Here is a 21,356-nt window from a genome sequence, read left to right as displayed (position 1 = left end):
CACGTAAACCTTTAAGGTGGAGTGGGATAACCCCGCAGAGAGCCTGGCTTGTAAAAACTCCAGAACTGTACCAACTGGGCAGTCTGCTGGGTCAAGCTGGCGGTCTCTGCACCATGAAGTGAAGAGCTTCCACTTCAGGGCGTACAGTTTCCTCGTAGAGGGAGCTCTGGATTGGAGTAGGGTCTCAACAACCTCGGTTGAGAGACCAGCTGCCCACACCCACAGCTTCCACAACTCCGGGCGAGGGTGAATTATCGTGCCCTGCGCCTGTGAGAGTAGGTCTGTCCTGATCGGTATCTCCCACGGAGAGCCGTCGAGGAGCGAGACTAGATCTGAGAACCATACTCGGCCCGGCCAGAACGGGGCTACTAGTAGTAGACGGGCCCCGTCCCGGCGTACTCTCGCCAGAACTCCCGGGAGCAGAGCGATAGGGGGAAAAGCGTACAGACGAAGCCTCGGCCAGGTCTGTACCATAGTGTCCAGTCCCAGAGGAGCTGGATGAACTAGAGAGAACCAGAGGGGACATTGCGATGTCTCCTGAGTCGCAAAGAGGTCCACCTGGGCTGTGCCAAATACTCTCCATATCTGCTTCACCACCTCGGGGTGAAGCATCCATTCCCCGGGCCTCGGCCCCTGTCTCGACAGTATGTCTGCTCCCACATTCAATCTCCCAGGAATATACACTGCTCTGATCGAGAGGAGTTTGCCCTGGGACCACAGAAGGATCTGGTGTGCCAGCTTGTACAAGGGGCGCGAACACAGACCCCCCTGGTGATTGATATAAGAGACCACTGATGTGTTGTCGGTGCGCACCAACACATGGTGACCTCTCAGGTCTGGGAGGAAATATTTCAATGCTCGATAGACCGCTAGTATCTCTAGGCAATTGATGTGCCATGTTAGATGGCGACCACTCCACACAAGTACTCAGTATTGGTAGGCTTTGCCCCCAAAAGCGAACCTCAGAAACTTCCTGTGTTGTGGAAGGATGGATATGGAAGTATGCGTCTTGAGATCTATTGTGACAAACCAGTCCTCGGATCTGATTTGAGCTACAATCTGTTTGACAGTGAGCATTTTGAACTTCAGTGACATTACTGAGAGGTTTAGATGACATAAGTCTAAGATCGAACGCAACTCCCCATCCTTCTTTGGAACTATGAAATACCGGCTATAAAACCCGGACTCCCTGACTAGAGGAGGGACCACCTCGATGGCCTCCTTCCTAAAAAGGGTATTCACTTTTTTGTTCCATAACCAGAGCCTGCAGGAGGCCGACTATTGTCTTTCCACTGTGCGCAGGACCCATTGAGATACATTGGCAGTAGTTTCCACGCTGCTAGCTAATGTACTAAGGGAATCAGTCTCTCGAGACTGATCTGTGGAGTAAGAGGCCCCCGAAGGGGAGGCGAGCATCCCAGCTCCGCTACGCTCACGGGCGGAAATAACTGAGTAGTGCTCGCTGGAGGCCGCTGCACCCTGAAACTCCGGCAGGGTTGGCAGACCCACCTCCCGAGGGCACTGAGGTGAGACGGGCACCGTGTAATGAGGTGGACACCGCTCTACCCCAGTAGGGGCTGCCCTCTGTAGTCGTGACTGTTTGTACGCGGAGGGGGCTGCTCCCGCCCAGCAGTCCCTCCAGTACATCTAACTTCATGAGTCAAATAACTGTCATTATATTCCTCAGAATTTAATGAAATCAAGCAATCAGACAAGTAAATACGGTCTGGATTGTGATACAATACACATTGAAGTGATATATTGAACTTCTCGAAGTTATATATTGAATTGATATATTGAACTTCTTGAAGTTGGGGCGGCAGTGGCTCAGTGGTTCATGTAGGTTGTCTACAAACCGGAAGGTTGGTGGTTCAATCCCTGGCTCCACCTGACCAAGTGTCGAGGTGTCCTTGAGCAAGACACCTAACCCCAGCTGCTCCCGACGAGCTGGATGGCGCCTTGAATGGCAGACACCGCAGTCGGTGTATGAATGTGTGTGTGAAAGGGTGAATGTGAGGCAAAATTGTAAAGCGCTTTGGATGGCCATGTGGTCTGTTGAAAGCGCTATATAAATGCAGTCCATTTACCATTTAGATAACAGTCATTAGATTCCTCAGAATCTAATGCAATCCAAATTCCTCAGAATTTAGTGAAATCAAACAATCAGACAAGTAAACACGGTCTAGATTGTGATAAAGTACACATATAGTGATATATTGACTTCTCAGAGTCATATTCCTCAGAATTTAAAAATAATCAAACAATCAGACAAGTAAACACGGTCTAGATTGTGATAAAGTACACATTGAAGTGCTAGAACCAACTCCTGCTTATTAAATGGAGTTAAAATAACCAGACACGCGGTCGGGTATGGAAAAATTCACATCAAAACTGAAAATGATGTAATACACGCGTTGCCTCGACAGCGCGCGAATAGCTTAGTCACACAAACAATATTAATCCCCTCGGAGATTAAATAGCTGCTCACTAACGCTGCCCGTATAATGACACTGTTTGTTTTATACTGTGCTTATGCAACTTTGTTTGTGCAACTACAAGCTCGCCGACGCCCTCCGTGTCAATCTCCTCGGAGAAGGAAAGGCAGAGCGTCAAGCCCGACGCTCTGGGGGAAGAGCCGAAGCTCGGGCTTCCAAACCCCGGAATCAGGCAGATCTGGTGGGAATGTAGGAGATAAGGACGTGCCCGTCTCCATACCTTCCAGCAGATCGATCTGCGAACCCAACGAATGCCGGCGCGGGTTCGCCTCGGCGAAAGCGGAACCGGCATCGCGAGGAACGCTTGCGAAGGCTCACTTCTCGAAGAGAGCCCTGCGGGATCGAAGCGTCCGCATTGGCATTCGTTCACAATGCGGGCAGTCGGCCCCCTCGAGAGCCGACTCAGCGTGCTTCGATCCCAGGCAAGCCACGCACAAACTGTGTGTATCCCCACTCGTAATGTAGCGAGGGCAGGGAGGAACACACAATCTATAACGTGGCTTGGAATCGCCCTTCATATGTTAGGTCTTTTGCTTTTGTTTTGGCATATTAAGCTGTTTTAGCGATCTTTTAATGGCTAAGGGACAGACAACAATAAATAGGACCAACAGGACAGACTTTGACATGCACACACAGAGCGCTTGCTGACAGATTCGAAGCTGAAGCCAGATGCACGGCACGTGCTTTTATAGCTTCCTGGTCGCTACGTCACCCCGCCCGTGACGTCACGCCTTTCCGATGGACTGATTGCACACGATATTCAGAGTCGGTCTCGTCAGGGACGTTCCCCAAAAGCGTTTCGACGCAGCTCGAGTTCCTGAAAAGGAACTACTGATTCCACCAAAGTTTTCCGTATGCGAATCGGTATGCATTTCCTGAAGTAGCGAACTACAGCTAAACTCCTGCCCATTTTATTCAATATTAGCTTTATCTGAGCATTCCAGGTCAACCTACTGTCCACAATCACACTGAGCAATTTGGCCTTAGCCACTTGTTCAATGATCAAACCACCAAATGACAAGTTCAGAGCAAGGGAATCTTTTAAAAGATGATTAGATCCCAGCATCATACATTTACTCTTCGCAACATTAATAATTAACTTTTTTTCTATGTTCCAATTTTCAATTAATTTTTGTTCATTGTTTAATACATTATTAAGTCTGGTAGAGTCATAATCAGACACAAAAACAGTCAAGTCATCTGCATATAGGGCAATAGTGGCACACCTCGAAACAAAAGACTGATCATTAATGAAAATAGAAAATAACAGTGGTCCGAGGCAACTCCCTTGAGGCACCCCACAACACAGAACCTTTGTCTCGGAATAACTACCATTAAACAGTACATTAAACTCCCTATTAGTAAGATAGCTATAAATCCATTGGATTGCACACTTTTCAAATTCATAACAACTAAATTTTTTCAATAATAGATCATAATCAATTAAATCAAATGCTGCACTCAGATCTAACATTACAGTACCAACTAATTTCCTATCGTCAATTTCATGCAACCAATCATCCGTCATCTGAACTAAGGCTGTCATTGTAGAGTGCCCATTCTTATAAGCATGTTGATAAAGTGAATTTAACCCATTTTTAGAGAAATACAAATTAATTTGATCATAGACTATTTTCTCCGTAATCTTACTCAAAATTGGCAGGATATTTAGATATGTCTGCAATTTTCCCAGAGAAATGTTCCCTTTTGTTTTTAGGAAAAGGCACAATTTTAGCTTTTTCCAGTTAGCAGGAAAAACAAATTAATAATATAACATATAGGCATAGTAATCAGATCAGCAACCATCTTTAATAGCTTGACATCCAGTTCATCAACACCAGAAGGTTTATCTTTCATTAACTTTAATATGTTTTCTACTATAGTAAGACTTACTCTGTCGAATTTAAATGTACATGATTTATTAAGCATGACTGTATCTTTAATTGTCTTAAAAGATAAATCAGGGTATTCCTGTGAAATCATATATTTTTGTAAATTCTGGACTGTCTTTGTAAAGTAATGTCTTACTTAATGACCCCAAACTTTTGAATGGTATTGTGTATAATGTTACAAAATCTATTTCAGATGAATGAAAATCTTTGGATCTTTCTATTCATCAAAGAATCCTAAACACATTGACTGTTTTAAATATTGATAAAAATAATTAATACTAAAATGTTTCTTGAACAGCAAATCAGCATATTAGAATGATTTCCGAAGGATCCTGTGACACTGAAGACTGGAGTAATGATGCTGGAAATTTTGCTTATATTTTAAAATTTATTCAAATAGAAAACAGTTATTTTAAATAGCAAAAACATTTCACAATTTTAATGCTTTTGCTTGGTGAGCAGAAGAGACTTCCTTAAAAAAACATTAAAAACCTTAGCCTACTGTTCAAAAACAGATAAAATCTGTAGCAAAATCATATCACATATGATATTTGTCGATAACATCATCTTATTTCATATAGATGAGAAACATACAGTAGCAGAAGTGTCTCTGCAGTGGATCTAAAATAGAAATTAGACATCTGTCACCTAAAGGTGCATCCCAGCAGAAAAATCCAGTATTGATTACAAGCAATCAACGTTTTACATTCACGCAAAATGTCATTATCATTACACAACAACTCATTCACAACTGAAGTATCTTGACGGCACCATAGTGACTCCAAAATTAAAGCCAAACACAACCTCAAGGGTGACAATCAAAACTGGACAGAGCTCCATCTTTATTCTCACAGGAGGTTTGGTTTATAAAGTTTGCAGACAGTTACTCAGTCGCAAACAGTTTGGGCAGCTAGCGTCATGATCCACGTCCTCAGACCGCTCTGCTCGTGAGCCAATAATTCCTCTACAGCCTCATAATGGGCTGACAAGTCAATCACACTCAGACTTTTCAGCTTTACACCGTTCGCCCTAATGACACCCTCCTGGAGAGCTGTCACCGGGCACGACTGCCTCATCCCACTCCTTCAGACAGAGCACCACCAACAGATTATTGAGAAACTGGTGATGACTGGAGGGAAAGTTACTCTTTCGCTCTTAGCAGGAGGCCAGAGTTCTGAGCTGATCACTTGCTCAATGTTGAGACAATACTTCTGATACCATGAAAATGACTAAACATCATCAGATTGGCATTAAAATATATCTACCTAAAATACCTATTGACAGATTTGTACATATACATAGACTTACAACAGAAATAGATCAATGATACCGCATAATGACCTTTATAAGACAAGGCCAGTGCTGAAGCAGTGGTCTGGAAAGACCAAAAGGCCAGTGAACTTTGATTTGCTCTTTTAATGCTGTTATTCAGCTGTTTCCTGCTGCGTGGGATCATTACAGAGAGAATTGTGGGTAATGAGTAAGTGCAGGGTGAAATGATGCAGAATGAACTGAAGGCCATGGCGACAGTACTAAAGGACAATAAGGCTATTCATTTTTTTTTTAATATAAAATTAAATAAATGTACATCAGACAGTGAATAATAATAATAAAAAAAAAATCTTAATATTTTTCTTATCTATTTTCCATTTTGTATTATATAAAAAGTTAATCATATTCAAATATATCTATATATAATAATAATTACATTATAATCATTATAATCTATCAAGATCACTAAACTATCACAGACACACAGACACATAAAAATAAAATAAAATATATATATATATATATATATATATATATATATATATATATATATATATTAGTTTTAACAGTCTAACTATCAAGATCACTAAACTATCACAGACACACAGACACATAAAAAAAAATATATATATATATATATATATATATATATTTTTTTTTTTTTTTTTTTTTTTTATGTGTCTGTGTGTCTGTGATAGTTTAGTGATCTTGATAGTTAGACTGTTAAAACTAATACTCATACAAAGCTAGTCTTTTATGATAAAATTCATGATGCTCATCCATTATAAAAATCACCTCATGCTCCACAAGAAAAGGCAAAAAAATCCCTATTTTCTGTCCTAAGAGATTGGTGACCATTAAATGTGTTTAACATGATCCACACAGACACCACAGTGGTTCCGAGTGGCCTGTATTTGCTAACATATCAAGCATTTCCCTGTACAGCCGCTCGCTTGCAGTGCATATCGCCTGCACCTCGTGTTGTTGGATGCTGTTCCCCAGCCCGGTGTAGTAAAAAGCCCTGCCTTTACATAAAAGACTACATTTTAAATAGCTTTTGTCATTAATGCTTTATTAATTGCCTGGGGAAGCTAACCCGTCACAGAGTGTGCTGGAAAAGTATGACACTTTTAGGTCAGCTTGAGTGCGCTTGCTGCGCCGCAGAGAGGCTGAAATGGAATGAAGGCAACGAGGAAGAACCATTACGGTGATGAAGTGATACCTCTCTGAAATATGTGCATGCTGAACGATGTTTTATTTTAAATGTTTATGAAAATCTTAATTTCACAAAAATAATCCACACCTAAAAACAGAAATAATGGGTGTTGATGCAGCTCGGAAGCTACAGGAACTAAATGTTGTTGCAAATCAAAACAATGCAATCCTGTTTGTTTTTTGGGAACTGGATGATACCAATTTTAGTTAAATGATTGGACTAAAAAGAGGCAAACTGTTTATTTGATTCCTCACAGTTGCAGATAGTAATGTTGCACCTATATCAACATAACAGCCAGGCACTAATCACTACTTCACCATTTAGACATTATAATGTGCAAAAAATAATATCTGATTACCTTCACATCTGCAGTATCACGCTGGCAGTGCCTCCAAGAGCGGGCGACGCCAGAGAAAGTGCGGTTTGGGTGATCAAACTTGTTGCCGTTGGCGTTCAGGAAGAATGTAGTGAAAGGCTCCTGCAATTGAGTAAACCCAAAACAACACTGTCACTTTTATTGATCCAAATAAGCTCAAAAACATCTTTCCAAATGTGTGAAAATACCCGTAGATGTATCACATGATTCTGACTGCTAATTAGGTGCTTGTTTAGACAAATCTACACCGTTTTGTGAAGCACTAATGCTATTCGGTGCACAAAACATCAGTTGAATAAAAAAGTAAATTCATCTACATTCATTTCTACGATAATTGGATTCCATCTCGTGATGGAGTCCTTCTCCGCAGCTCTGGGAAATGTTCCGGTTGCACAAACATCTCAATGTAGGGACTCAGATTATGAAGAGTTTGTGGAAGGTTTTTTTTTGTCCTCTCATTTTCTGTAACAGTGCCCGAGGCTGAGTTAATTATATGGCCTGTTGGCTGAGGAGCTCAGTTCCAGCTCTAATTGGCAGATTCAGGGTCATCAGTCTGAGCTGGCAGTACGAGGAGTTGACATGGAGATGCTGGATCAGCCAGAGGAAAAGATGATGGTGTCTACAGTCTCAGTCAAGCCTGGTGTGAGAGCTGCCAAGGGGAACCTTCCAAATCATCACCACCAACGCCAATTACAAAGTTTTCATTATGTGTTTTCATTTTTTTCTCCCAAGATTAATAGGCAGATTCCTCATTAAAAGAGGTCTTTTAAAATAATGAGCTTTAATGGCTTTTCAATCAAATCACATACACAAATTGCTTTGTAAACAAACTACACTTGGTTTAGATACAAACATCATAAAATCTGACACAAAAACAAGTATGCAGATGTAATCCAAACACTCCGCATGCTCTGGCATGAAATATTTATGCAGTGAAAAAATCAAATTATGTAACAAAACACAACAGTGCATTGTTTATTACTGTAGACTAGTAAAACAGCCATATGATGTAACAAATGTGGAAAAAACGAAAGCATCAGGAGATACTCAAACCCAATCTCCTCTCAACCTTAAGAACAACTTCATTTTCTGTGGTGATCTGGGCTTTTTTGTGTGTCTACCAGTCCATTTGTCTCAGATCAGCACTTGGAGACTCAGGGTAAGTGATGACATTAGCAGGAGACAGTGATGGACATGTTTCCCAGTGCTCCGCGTGCTGTCTAAGAGGCATAAAGCTGTCACATACCAGCCTGTAAATCATTACGCAGAGGTTTTTGACTTCTTTTTCACATATGCCTGTTTACCAGCGTGTGAAATCCACTCACCGGCTCTCTGTAGCGGAACATCAAGCTCGTGGATTGAGATGTAGGGATTGATTCGCATGTGCGGTGAAAGGACGCGCTAACATGCGCTTTGACTGACGGTGATTTGATTCACTAACTGGGTTCGGGGTTATCGTATTGGACCATTTTATGCATACACAGACTCTTGACAGCATCATTTCCAATGTACAGCCATGATACATTTTGAAGAATATTAGATTTTAGGATAGATTTTGCATGGTATAACATAAATATATAAGATTTAAAAGTGACATATCATGAAAATATCAGACATATCAGACTTTTTTAATGTTTAAGTGCCATAATCAAGTCCCTGGTGCATCTATCATCCCAAAAGACGTGAAAAAGAACAACCCAATAAATCTTTTTGGTAATATTTTCTCTGCAAATATGTAAAAAAAACTATGATAATTAAAACCAAACGAATGTTTTTAAGCAGAATATCTGATGTAAGAGCTGTAGAGAAAAAATCGTTAGGATATTAAGTAAAGTTCATGTTCCATGATGATATTTTGTACATTTCCTACCATAAATATATAAAAACTTAATTTTTGATTAGTAATGTGCATAGCTAAGAACTTAATTTGGACAACTTTAAATGCAATTTTCTCAATATTTTGATTTTTTTTTGCACACTCAGATTCCAGATTTTCAAATAGTTGTATCTTGGCTAAATATTGTCCTATCCTAACAACCATACATCAATGGAAAGCTTATGTCCACAAATGTATGTATTCAGCTTTCAGGTGATGTATAAATCTCAATTTCAAAAAATTGACTCTTATAACTGGTTTTGTGGTCCATGGTCACATATTGAGACTTATATTACACCTGAGACTTTTATTACATATTGTAAAAAAGGGCATAATAGCGCTCCTTTAATGTACAACAAATGTAATACAAATCTTCAAATCCAATAAAAAGGGGTATTTGCATTGTAATCATTAGAATATTCAGGGTGACATAATTACACTTCCTCTCGTTGAAAACGGACTTGTATGATATGATTAAACATTCATAGAGGCCATAATATGAGCCAGTAGCAGCTCAGCTCATTTAACTATCCAGTAAAACTAGGTACTTCCCAGATGTTGAAGATATCAAATTCCTTGCATCCATCCAATCAACGAGACTTACGATTCGGACAAGCCAGTGGAGGGTGGAGGCTGCGGTGGAATAGTGGGTTGTGTAGTGGCAGGGTGGAGTTTCCTCATCCCATGATTCATAGCGGTCGGCGTAGAATACAGCACGCTTTGGGTTCAGCGCTCCGATTGGCTGAGGAAATACACAGACAGGAAAAAAAAATCAGGAAGTTTGTCCATCTTGACATGCATTTTGCATTTTTTTTGCTCTGTGCAATCTATTTAAGAAATACATTTTCATTTTTCTAAATCTACTGAATGACAACAAACCATTCCACACAAACTGTTATGCTGACAGAAGCCATGTTGTTCTCATTCCGTGCACTTTCTATACACGAACGATAACCATCCGTCACATAAAATAGACTTATAGCGCACATTACATCTGTGGAGCTGAGAGCTTTGCGTGCATCGGTGTGTGTGTGTGTGTATTTTCATGAATGTTTGATGGAGAAGGCTGAGCAGAACTCCTTAAGGAGAAACTAGTAGATTTTTCTTGAGGTTTGTCTGTCACGCAGTATTACTATCCCATGTAATCTTTGTTTGAGGTACTCTTAGCCTGGGCCTGTTGGTGCACTGAATTTAGAAATGCAGGATATATAAACAAGTACACATAACACAGTAAGCTTGAGTGTTTCAGCATGGAGTCCCAGACTGAAAAGATCAAGTTCAAAAGAATGATTTGTTTACAGATCGAAACATTATTATTTCTCTTATAAATGCTCAATTTTCAGAGGATAACAACTGGAAGTGAATAAATAAGATACTTTCCAGTCACACTTTATTTCAAGGTCCATTTCTTGCTATTTACATAGAAAGCATTAACTACAACTTTGCCTCAATGAACTCCTAATTTGCCGCTAATTAATAGCTAGTAAGGTAGTTTTTGGGTATGATTAGGGATACAGAATATAGTGATGCAGAATATGGGCTTTATAAGTACTAATAAACAACTGCTAATGTAACGGAGGCCAGTGAGTAGTGCTGTGCAGGTAAACCTCACTCCCCGATCTCAAGAGACGCACTGGCGACTGACGCTAGGGGCTGTAGCCATTTAGCCTCCTTGTTAGTGCGTCCGCCTCCCATACTGGAGACCCGGGTTTGAGCCACACTCGGAGCGAGTGCGAGGAGCGTCAGAGAGGACCCGGGAGACAGGGGTTACATTGGTGCCGTGACCCGGATGGGAGTGAGGTTTAGGGGGGTGAGTGTAACGAGGCCAGTGAGTAGTGCTGTGCAGGTAAACCTCACTCCCCGATCTCAAGAGACGCACTGGCTAGTGGCTGTAGCCATTTAGCCTCCTTGTTAGTGCGTCCGCCTCCCATACCGGAGACCCGGGTTCGAGCCCCACTCGGAGCGAGTGCGAGGAGCGTCAGAGAGGACCCGGGAGACAGGGGTTACACTAACAAGCAACTAGTTAACTGTGAGAATTGGCCCATATACTAAATGTAAATTTTTTTTGAGAGACCAAATACTTAATTCAAGTAGTAATATTTTAATACAGAAGATTGTTTCTTGTTCGCCTGTAAAATACATCTGTACAGGAGTTATCTGCCCACATGTCTTTGTTTCTATGTGTTTATATGTGTGTAAGGCAATCTGAAAGGCCATGGCTAAAGACAGTGAGTAATCTAGCCTGGCTTAACCCTGTCTGACCTGATTTACACCCTGTACGTTCACACACTACTCTCCCTTGACCATCTTCTGCTGTTAAACCACTCTAGAAAATCCCTGCACAATGTCTAGAGTAAACATTCACACTGGCATTCGGAGCCATGGAATTCGCTTTCCCTCTCTTTCACACACATACGGATGTTGATAAACCTGTCATCATACAACATAAACAATTTGTAACAGTCTCTCTTCTCTAAATCCAGTAATGGCTGAAAGTCAAACTTAGACAGTGGATGTATCCAACTACATCATAAGGGCTATTCGGACTGTAATTGTTTCTCTGGGTAACATCTGTAACATCTGCATGGCTCCCCAATGATAAAAACAACTTTACATCTGCTTACTGCATGTAAACACACAAAATATCAGGCCTATAGCAGTTAGCAGCAGTCCACAAACACACACACACACACACACATATATGCCTGCCTACCAACATATGTCACGTTTATGCACACCTACATGTACCCTTTAATGTATACCTAACCCTTACAGAAAACCTGTTTGCATTGTTAAACTTTCAGATAAACATAATTTACTATTTTTAATCTATTTTTTTTTTCATCATGGAGACCACAGGCTGGTCCCCACAATGTAGCATTTGGTCCCCACAAGTACACAAACACACACACATCTAGTGTCCTTAGAAAACAACATTTCATAATTATAAGCATTACTATTAATGACCAAAATATTTTATTTTTCCACTGGCGTAATTAGCTCTTTCACCAGATCTTCTTGCAAATGAAGACTGACCAAGTAAAACATTTCTTTATATAAGCTCATGAAGGCCAGTCGAGCTTTTCAGACTCCCAATTCTTAAGAAAATAACCAGTCATCACTCAATTAAGAAACTTTTAGATTGCAACAAATTGGCCTCCTTAGCTTTTCAATTAAGAGGCGATGCAGGTACATGGGCAGTCAATATTAATATACTACGTGTTATTGATGAGGAGGACAGCACCGACCCTAGAGGGAGATCAATACTCCCCGAGATCTCGAGTGTGAGCGTGGGAGAGCGTTTGGTTGTTTAGAGCAGTGTGGGAAATTTGTCTAGACTCAAAGCATGGCATAAATAACAGAGCAAAGTCATAACAAATAGCCCTAAGAGTCCAGCTATATCTGGTGTTTTTTTAATAGAAAGGAAACAACTACATGGTTTAATGCAGAGTATAATGACCACAAACAAATTCGTCATTTGCTGTTTTTTCCAGTAAGATCTGAGCCTACTTGGATCACGCATTGGCAAAGTAACTTCAAACCCGTTCCTCAACCCTGCTGCCTTTCATTCCCCTCCTTTTTAATGACCATCCACGCCGATGTTAGCACGGTTGGGGCGAATGAAAGAGAAGTTTATGGAGATCTGCTGAGATTTATGAGCTGATAATGACCTGCCATGTGACGTCTAGGGCTGACTGTGATTGGGTGAGCAGCCACAGGAAGTCTAGCACACTGTAAAAACCTTCTGAGTGGGACCGGTGCTGGCTGCAAGATGAGTCCATCTCATAGCAGCAAAAAGACCCACTTAACCGAGAAAATATAGTGCTTGGCATGACATGGAGTGTTTGCCCGGTTCAGCAAAGCAGCTGTGGAACAGACAGGCAACACTAATGTTTTCCAGCGCTGTGTCAAATACCAGCAAAACTGTCCATCTTTGTTTTCAGTTGTGTAGATATAGTCACTTTAAAACTGCTCTATGATGACTTCTAGAGATGCTAACATTCTGAAAAAGAGTAAAAGCTATGTTAAAGGAGTTTAAAAACAAAAATACAGTCTGAATCAGATTTATTTTTTACTGTTGCAACAACTTATGTTGCTATTTTAACAAGTCTTAAAAGGACAAAGCTGTTACTGTGCTTTTTTGGGGAAACAAGGGGGGAGAAACATATATGCTAACTGTACAAGCCATCTAGCAATTTACTATTTCCTATTCAAAGTTCAATGACATGCTCAATGCACTTAACAGGGTGAACAAAGAACCATGTAATTGTCTTACGCAAGAGCCTTTAGGGAACTGGTCTTAAATAAAAACAGGACTTGGTGTAAATTTAAGGCTTTCCAGACTCCCGTTCCCCAAGCTATCTAGAGGAAACACCCCGCAAAGACATCTTTGACAAAAATCCAAGCACATGATTTGATTGTAAAAAAGCATAGATTTTTCCCCCCATTAAAAATGTACCAGAAGTTGTAATACTTTACACGCCTTTATTTATTATAATTATCCAATAATACTAATAGTAATATTATAATAATGTAACACACACACACACACACACACACACACACACACACATATATATACTATATTAAAGATATAGCAACTAATAACTATGATATCAGAAAATGTGTTCATTTTTATTCATCATTTATAATTAGGATGCATACATCTGTGGGCACAAAGGTCGCCGATGCATATATCAGATCACACATATTACTTAATGAAGAATATGAACACATCCCTTGTGATCTAATTAAATCGAACCCCCAGAGACACCTGTGCAGGGACAATATGTGTTCAATAAGATAATTAGCTGCTAATTAAAAAGCTATTTGCCCTATAGGAGACAAAACGATTTAAGATGCCAAAAAAAGCTTTAAGGATCCATTTGTTCACTCTGTATAAAAGTAAAGCATTTGACTTTTGGGTTATATATAACGGCTGTCACATTTTAAATATTTTTAAAAGAAGATGCAAAGATTTATTCTACTAATGAGCTGGAACCATATAAAATGCAGGCTTTGAGTCTAAGATTACGCAGTAAGTTTAAGATAATTGCACTGGATGTGTGTCATATTGTCTTTACAAATGCAACCGTTGCCTGTGCTTTCGGAAATTAAAACAAGTACCATGAGACAATTTATAAATACGCTGTCATTATAGTTTACCCATGCTCTGATCATGTAGCTCCAGCAGTATAGGCAGCAGCTAAAATGAACTTTGTCAAAAAGACTTCTGGTATGGAATGACAAAAAACTGCTTCTGACAGGTCTACTTAGTGGAGATCATGAAACATAATGACAGCTAACCACAGAACAACATTTAAGACGAGTCCTCCTCTACTTGGGTTACCTCGTTTTGCTGCACAGCCTCAAGAACAATTATCATTCAGTGGGCTACTCTCTCATGTTCAAAAGATAAGCCAGTCATTTATCCATATATCGCAGCAGTGCCGTCATTTGGTGCAATCTGCACTACCTCCCCTGGAGACGCTCATTCTGTATTTCATATATCAGAGAAAATTGCATTAAGGGTGTGTGTGCTGGTAGTCTGCTGTCAGGAGGAGTAGCACTTGTTTTCACTGGCCTCGTCAGCCTGCGAAAGCGCAATATGCAGCTTCGGTCTAATGCAATCAAGCTCCCAGAAGTCAAAACAAAGCAGATGCGGCTCCAAAAAACACTTGCCGAGCACTGAGGTAGTGGATGAGGATGGTGGCAAAGAGCAGAAAAAAACAGATATGGCATGTCTGAGAGCAAATGCAGCACGGTCTTTAGCAAGCCTGCTCAGCATTGCCCATAATGCACTTCTCTACGGTGAGCTGGTAAACTGCTGGAAGGCTGGGTGTAAGAAAAGGTCTTCTCCAATGCCTTTAAATTTTTAGTTTCAACATAAAGGACTAAAACTGCAATCTAAAATTTTTTATAAATAAATAAAAAAGTAAATAAATACATACATACATACATAAATTTAGAGAGATAACCTGCAATCCAGCTAAATGAAATTGTATACTTTGTAAAAATAAAAAGTATATTTATGTATAAGTTATAAATCTAATGTAATAGTATAGCTAATATATAACGTGTATATGCATAAGTGTATGTGTGTGTGTGTGCATGTGTGTGTGTATGTATATATATATATATATATATATATATATATATATATATATATATATATATATATATATATATATATATATATATATATATATATGTATAATGGCAATACATTTCTATATTTATGCAAAAATGTATACTATATTTATGTAAAAGTTATGTGAAAATTATGAATAACTTTATTGATACATGGGAATTCTTCTAGGTGTTTGAAAAAGCCTACAGTTCTTTTTATTTTAACTTTCAACATAAACAGAATAATCTGAATAAATAAAAAAACAGCACAATCTTCATTATAAGAATTAAACTTAATTTATTACTTAATAAAGCTACAAAAAGTCCTTCAGTCTAGAGCAGTAAGTGATTTTGTCTTTGTCTTTTGTTGTTTGATTGATATTTAGTACCCAGTCGAAAGCAGGAATATAGCCCCATGTCACTTTAAAAACCGGATGGAATCCAATTTACTATTACATGTATTTTCATTCTTACGTGTATAATCACTAAGCTCCACATTTTGACATATTTTTGCAATTATTTGACTTTTTAGGTTTGCACCTTGAGCTAAAAGTTGACTACATGCCCATGTTCTGTTCCATCTCTGAGTGCAGTAGAAACAGCACAAGTTTGTGCTTTTAAAAACACATGAATCAACATTAATAAATCAAGCATGTTCCATTTTGCATTACCATGATTTTTCCGGAGTGAAAGTGCACCACTAGTAAGGGGACGGAATGGGGTGCAGTAATTGTTTTATCTCAGTATTTGCATAATCGTTGGAGGCCGAAATCGAAATTGGAATTTCAATTAATTGCACAGCCCTAACTTCTATATTTCCATATTATAAGTTCTAACGTGTAAATATGATAAACAACTCATGAGAAATATTTGACTGATACATGGGAATTCATGTTTGGCGAGATAATTCTGTGAATGCAAGTCCAGTCAACTAGAATTACGTTTGCTTGAACAATCAAACATTCATAACAAGAGGTCTGCACAACTCAGGTAATTATGTTTGCTGTCAGTTCTCTGCTCTACCTCGCTAGCCCACTCGAAAAGATCCGTTAAGAGACACTTCATCTAATTTCCTGTCAAAGCTGCACAAAAGAAGTGGAATAACGCGCTATCGCAGCAGAGAGTTGGCGCGGGTGCGCTCAGTGCGGGTCTAGCGTATGATGGTTTCACATTAGCACACGCCAATTAATAGCTGCGAGCAAGACGGCTTCCCTTTTCTATCAGCCACCTGTCCATCAAAAAGGAAATAATCATTAGATTCTAATAAATCTGTCCGCCATGTCAATGTAGCTGCCATGCAAAAATGTGCTAGTCTTAGCCCCGGGGTGCCCAGAGACCTGTTTTTCGTTATTCGCTGTACAGTTGAATGCACACACTATTGGTGGAGTAACTTCAGGTGTGTATTGTAGGGGGGCTTGAGAGGGGAATTATTGTACATATCAAGCGGGATATTTCGGCAGTTCTCCACAAGGCTGCCCATCAGGACACAACGCTGCAGGGCATTCTCACCAGCATGACTGGCAGCTGTTTCCTGCCGGACAGGTCACGTGATCACAGCTAACGGAACAGCAGTGCATGGTTTGCGTGTCTGGTGCTCTGGGAGTTGTGTGAGAATGGCAGGTGAGAATTTGTGGGTGTGTTCAGAAGAAACAGAAGACCAACTTATGTTTTCTAAGACCCGTTTGCAATTCAAGAAGGCAGTATTTGCTTTTTGGGTTTATTAAGGACATAACCACTTAGTAAAGGCGGACTATTTGTTGATGCCCTCAATAAACCCAAGTTTGTGTGTGTATATATAAACTGAGATGTGGACATTTTGAGAGTTGAATTATAAATGTTTTTTTTTTAAATAAATGTATTTAAAATGATGCAGCAAACAGGAAACAGAATTTGAATGTAAGGAAGTAGAATTAAATTAACTGAAACTAAAATATTTATACCATATAGCTAAATTTGTAGCTAATTACAGTAGGCCTATAGCTTAAAAAACTGGATTGATAAAGCCTTGTTTGAAGCTTGACTTATGGATGGATGGATGGATGGATCTGTGGATGAACACAAATTTTTATAATATCGGGAGAAAATGAAGAGGAACCAAACAAAGCATATTCACCACAAAGAAATTCACAAAAAAGCCGCCTACCTCATTATCTACAATAACACACACTCCCCTCCTACGCACATTCACCCCCGAGGCTGAACACCCATCCATACATTATTGAACAAAGGCAGGGGGCTTCACAGCAAGGGACTCAAGAGGGAGGTTAAAACAAAGGTTTTGCTTCAGCAACACTGAACCTTCAGAGGTTAGAGCCCCAGGTTGGCCAAGGACATGCGTCAGGACGGCCGCAGGCCTGTGAACTCCTGCTAATGAAGGCAGCTCAAGCTGGTAAACAGCACAGGGTGGATGTCACAAGCATACATTACAATACATCACTGTCTTTCTCAGGCCAGGGGCCTTCCTCTGCCCACCTGGTGCCACACTGACATGTTCAGGGACTACAGCGCTGTAGGAAGAGGGAATTTAAACAGATATTACTGATGCTGAATGCAGAAAGGGTAAGTATTATAGCTAAGGTTGAACATAGTCAATGGCACTAGATCTTTTCACAAACTTATTCCGACCAAGAAATGGCCACTTAGACAGTCTCAACAAATGGTTGTGGAGAAAACAGCAAAACAACAGCGGAACAGTCTTTTAGTAAAATTATTTGGAATAGGGATAAGTGTGGGTGTGGAGGAGAGAGAGAGTTATAAAGAGAAAGATACGCTCAGACAGGAATGTGGTTGTTTTCAGGTCAGTGAGCTTGGGGATGTAAACGTAAGCAAATGAGTGAATGAGGAAGAGAGAATATGACAACCTGATGAAGGTATAGAGGAGCTGGAGAGGAGAAGTGGAGATAGAAATGCAAATGATTTACTTCTTAAGCATACAAACCTAAAACCATGAACTCTGTAAGTGTACAGTATACTGTGTGTATCTAAAATCTGATTCAAGATTCTGAAAGGAAATAACTGAGAACACTGATCACCCTAAATATTAATGTGCCAAATTGTCAAAGAAACTTGGGCTTCTATACCACCTCAGCAGTGCCACAAACTGATCACCTCCATGCCACGCCGAATTGAGGCAGTAATTAAAGCAAAAGGAGCCCCTACCAAGTATTGGTGGGTTTTTGTTAAATGTGAGCCAAATCATCACAATTAAAAGATCCAAAGACTTAAACTACTTCAGTCTGTGTGCATTGCATTTATTTAATACACGGGTTTCACAATTTGAGTTGAATTACTGAAATAAACTTTCCACGACATTCTAATTTATTGAGATGCACCTGTACATATGTATTATTTATACACACAAACAAACATACATATATATATATATATATATATATATATATATATATATACCGTAATTCCTCAAATAAAAACCGGTAGTCAAATAAACTCCGGGCCTCTTATAGTGGACAGACAGACAGACAGACAGACAGACAGACAGACAGACAGACAGACAGACAGACAGACAGATGTTTTACTTTTGAAAGATCCCTGAAGTTGCCGGGAACTGTGAGGTCCAGCTCTTCTGACTCATAGTTTGTGAGGACCCATGGGAAAACAGGATACTGGTTCAGATCATTGTATGTCCTTCCTGAAAGAGTAAAGGTGAAATTACTAGAAGGCAGGTGGACAACAGAGTGGCAATCCAACAACCAGTAGTTGTAGGTAATAACACTTTAGTATAGGGTCCAATTCACAATAATAACTAGTTGCTTATTAGCATGTCTATTATTAACATATTGGCTGTTTATTAGTGCTTATAAAGTACATATAATGCATGACATCCATAATCCTACCCAATACCCTAAACTTAACAACTACCTTATAAACTATTAATAAGCAGCAAATAAGGGGTTAATTGAGGCAAAAGTTATAGTTAATGGTTAGTTAATAGTGAGAATTGGACCCTAAAATAAAGTGTGACCAAAGTTATTTTTGCAGGGCTCATGACTACTGGTTACTTTGTTAGGCTCCTGGTGGAGAAATGTGAGCAGACGCTTACTAGGACATCATAAATTCATAATTTGATAACATGATTGACGACATGACTCCCTCAATTATAAAAAGGACGAAACAAGCGTGTTGTGTGTAAAGACAAACATCGTATCCCACTGCGTGCTGAGATGATAAAAAAGACTCAGGTTTCCATAATAACGTGTACAGTAATAGAGTTCTCAACAAGATGAACAAGCAGATGTTGGTGTGGTTGTCTGTCACAGAGCCTAATGACTGTATTCCAGCGGAGGAGGGTTAGAAAATGTTGGTGGTACTTTTTTCTCGGTTAAAGCTTCCTGAAAGTGAAAATTGTGCTGTGAAGTTGTGGCGTGGGTGTAATTAAAGGCATGCAAATTCTTCTAGAAGATGACACCGTACCCTTGACACCCCTCCCTGTGGCACAGTCAGGCCTCTCCTCTGATTGGCCAGAGAGTTGTGGTAACCATGGAGACCTATATGAAGAATCCATGACTGAGCACATATGCGGCAATGCAATAGACGCCAGATGTGGCTTTGTCTTTTACTCCTTCCATTTCTCTCCTTTCATTGTTCCTTATCTCTGTCTCTATCTTTCTGCCATGAGTCTGTTTCCTTGCTACTAGGAATATGGATTTCAGATGGTAGGAACTGTCACAGGAGAACTAACTATCTATCTATCTATCTATCTATCTATCTATCTATCTATCTATCTATCTATCTATCTATCTATCTATCTATCTATCTATCTATCTATCTGTCTGTCTGTCTGTCTGTCTGTCTGTCTGTCTGTCTGTCTGTCTGTCTGTCTGTCTGTCTGTCTATCTATCTATCTATCTCAAGTTTTAGAATATGTTACAGTGATGTAATTTATTCATCATTAATAAATTACTATTTTTTATATTTTAAATTAGTTTATACTCTCTTTAAGAAAAGTTAATTAGAAAATTATTTATTTAACTCTAATTTATATTTAGCATTTTATACCTCAATCATAAATTAGTTGAAGTAATTTATGGCATGTAATTAATTTATATATTATTTATTTAAATACTTAAATAGTTGATTACTTCAATCTTATTTATTTTACATTTATTTAATTCTACTTTTTTATTTGTTCTCTCTCTCTCTCGAATAAATTAAGAAACATTAAATTTAATAGAATAAATGTACTGAATAAATGTAAATTTTTACACTGTTTAAAAAACAAAAAACCTTGATATGAATAAATACATTTAATTATAAATAAACAAATATATATATATATATATATATATATATATATATATATATATATATATATATATATATATATATATATATAATTTCAATGATATTTCATTTTAATTTAACTGTAATTTCAATTATATGTATTTAGGATATATATTTCATTTAAATTAATTATTAAATAAAAAATAAATGCATTTGAACACTGAATAAACCTAAGTATAAACATGCATGCATGCATAATTCATATATAAACAAAGTTTGAGTGTGGGTAGATTCTGCTCCAATCTTTTATATGTGATTGTTTATGAAAGAAATAAACCTTAAGCTTTTGAATGCACAAAAAAGAGAAGATTTTTGGGAAATCTGATATATAGCCCTGTAATATTGCAACGGTGCTGGCGTGATTTGTGCTTGTGTGTGAACAGAAAAGTTTCCAGATTGTCTGGCTACCGCTGTGATCTGGAGCTGTAAGGACGCCACTGAAGCTTAGCCATGCTGATATATAGAACCTCTTAAAGAAGAGATACACAGGGGCTATTTCATCTTTATAGTGCGATTACTCAGACATGGACTGAAAGCCTGGTATTTCCTGTGGAACTCGGGGAGGGCACAAATTAAAGCTGATCCTAAGGTGATGCTAACCCACAGGGGTATCTCAGTCCAGATAACTGCCTGAGAATGTGAGCGTGAGTGGAAGGTGTGGAGAGTTTGATTCTGGGTTCTTCAGGCCTGTCATGATGGTTGGAGATGATAGCGAGTGTGGGCTAATTACCAGACCCATCACAAATGACTGTCATTAATCTTCCTCTTAAACAGCCTCCTCTTAGAGAGTACAGATAAA

General features: G+C 39.1%; 1 protein-coding gene across 13 annotated transcripts in view; it reads right to left on the bottom strand.

Annotated features, from left to right (window-relative positions):
* LOC132107837 (neurobeachin-like) overlaps positions 1-21,356 on the bottom strand; it is a 275,916-nt gene that overhangs the window by 34,145 nt on the left and 220,415 nt on the right. For all 13 annotated transcript variants that reach the window (XM_059514113.1, XM_059514115.1, XM_059514114.1 and 10 more), the window contains 3 exons: positions 18,793-18,905; positions 9,732-9,869; positions 7,234-7,353 (listed from right to left, as the gene is read on the bottom strand). In XM_059514113.1, coding sequence (XP_059370096.1) covers positions 7,234-7,353; positions 9,732-9,869; positions 18,793-18,905 — 371 coding nt within the window. The remainder of the gene's footprint in view (positions 1-7,233; positions 7,354-9,731; positions 9,870-18,792; positions 18,906-21,356) is intronic.

Source organism: Carassius carassius, chromosome 28, assembly GCF_963082965.1.
Source record: "Carassius carassius chromosome 28, fCarCar2.1, whole genome shotgun sequence".
In the NCBI taxonomy this organism is placed as follows: Eukaryota; Metazoa; Chordata; class Actinopteri; order Cypriniformes; family Cyprinidae; genus Carassius; species Carassius carassius.
The sequence above is the reverse complement of the archived record's forward strand: the minus strand, read 5'-3'. Positions and strand labels throughout refer to the sequence as shown.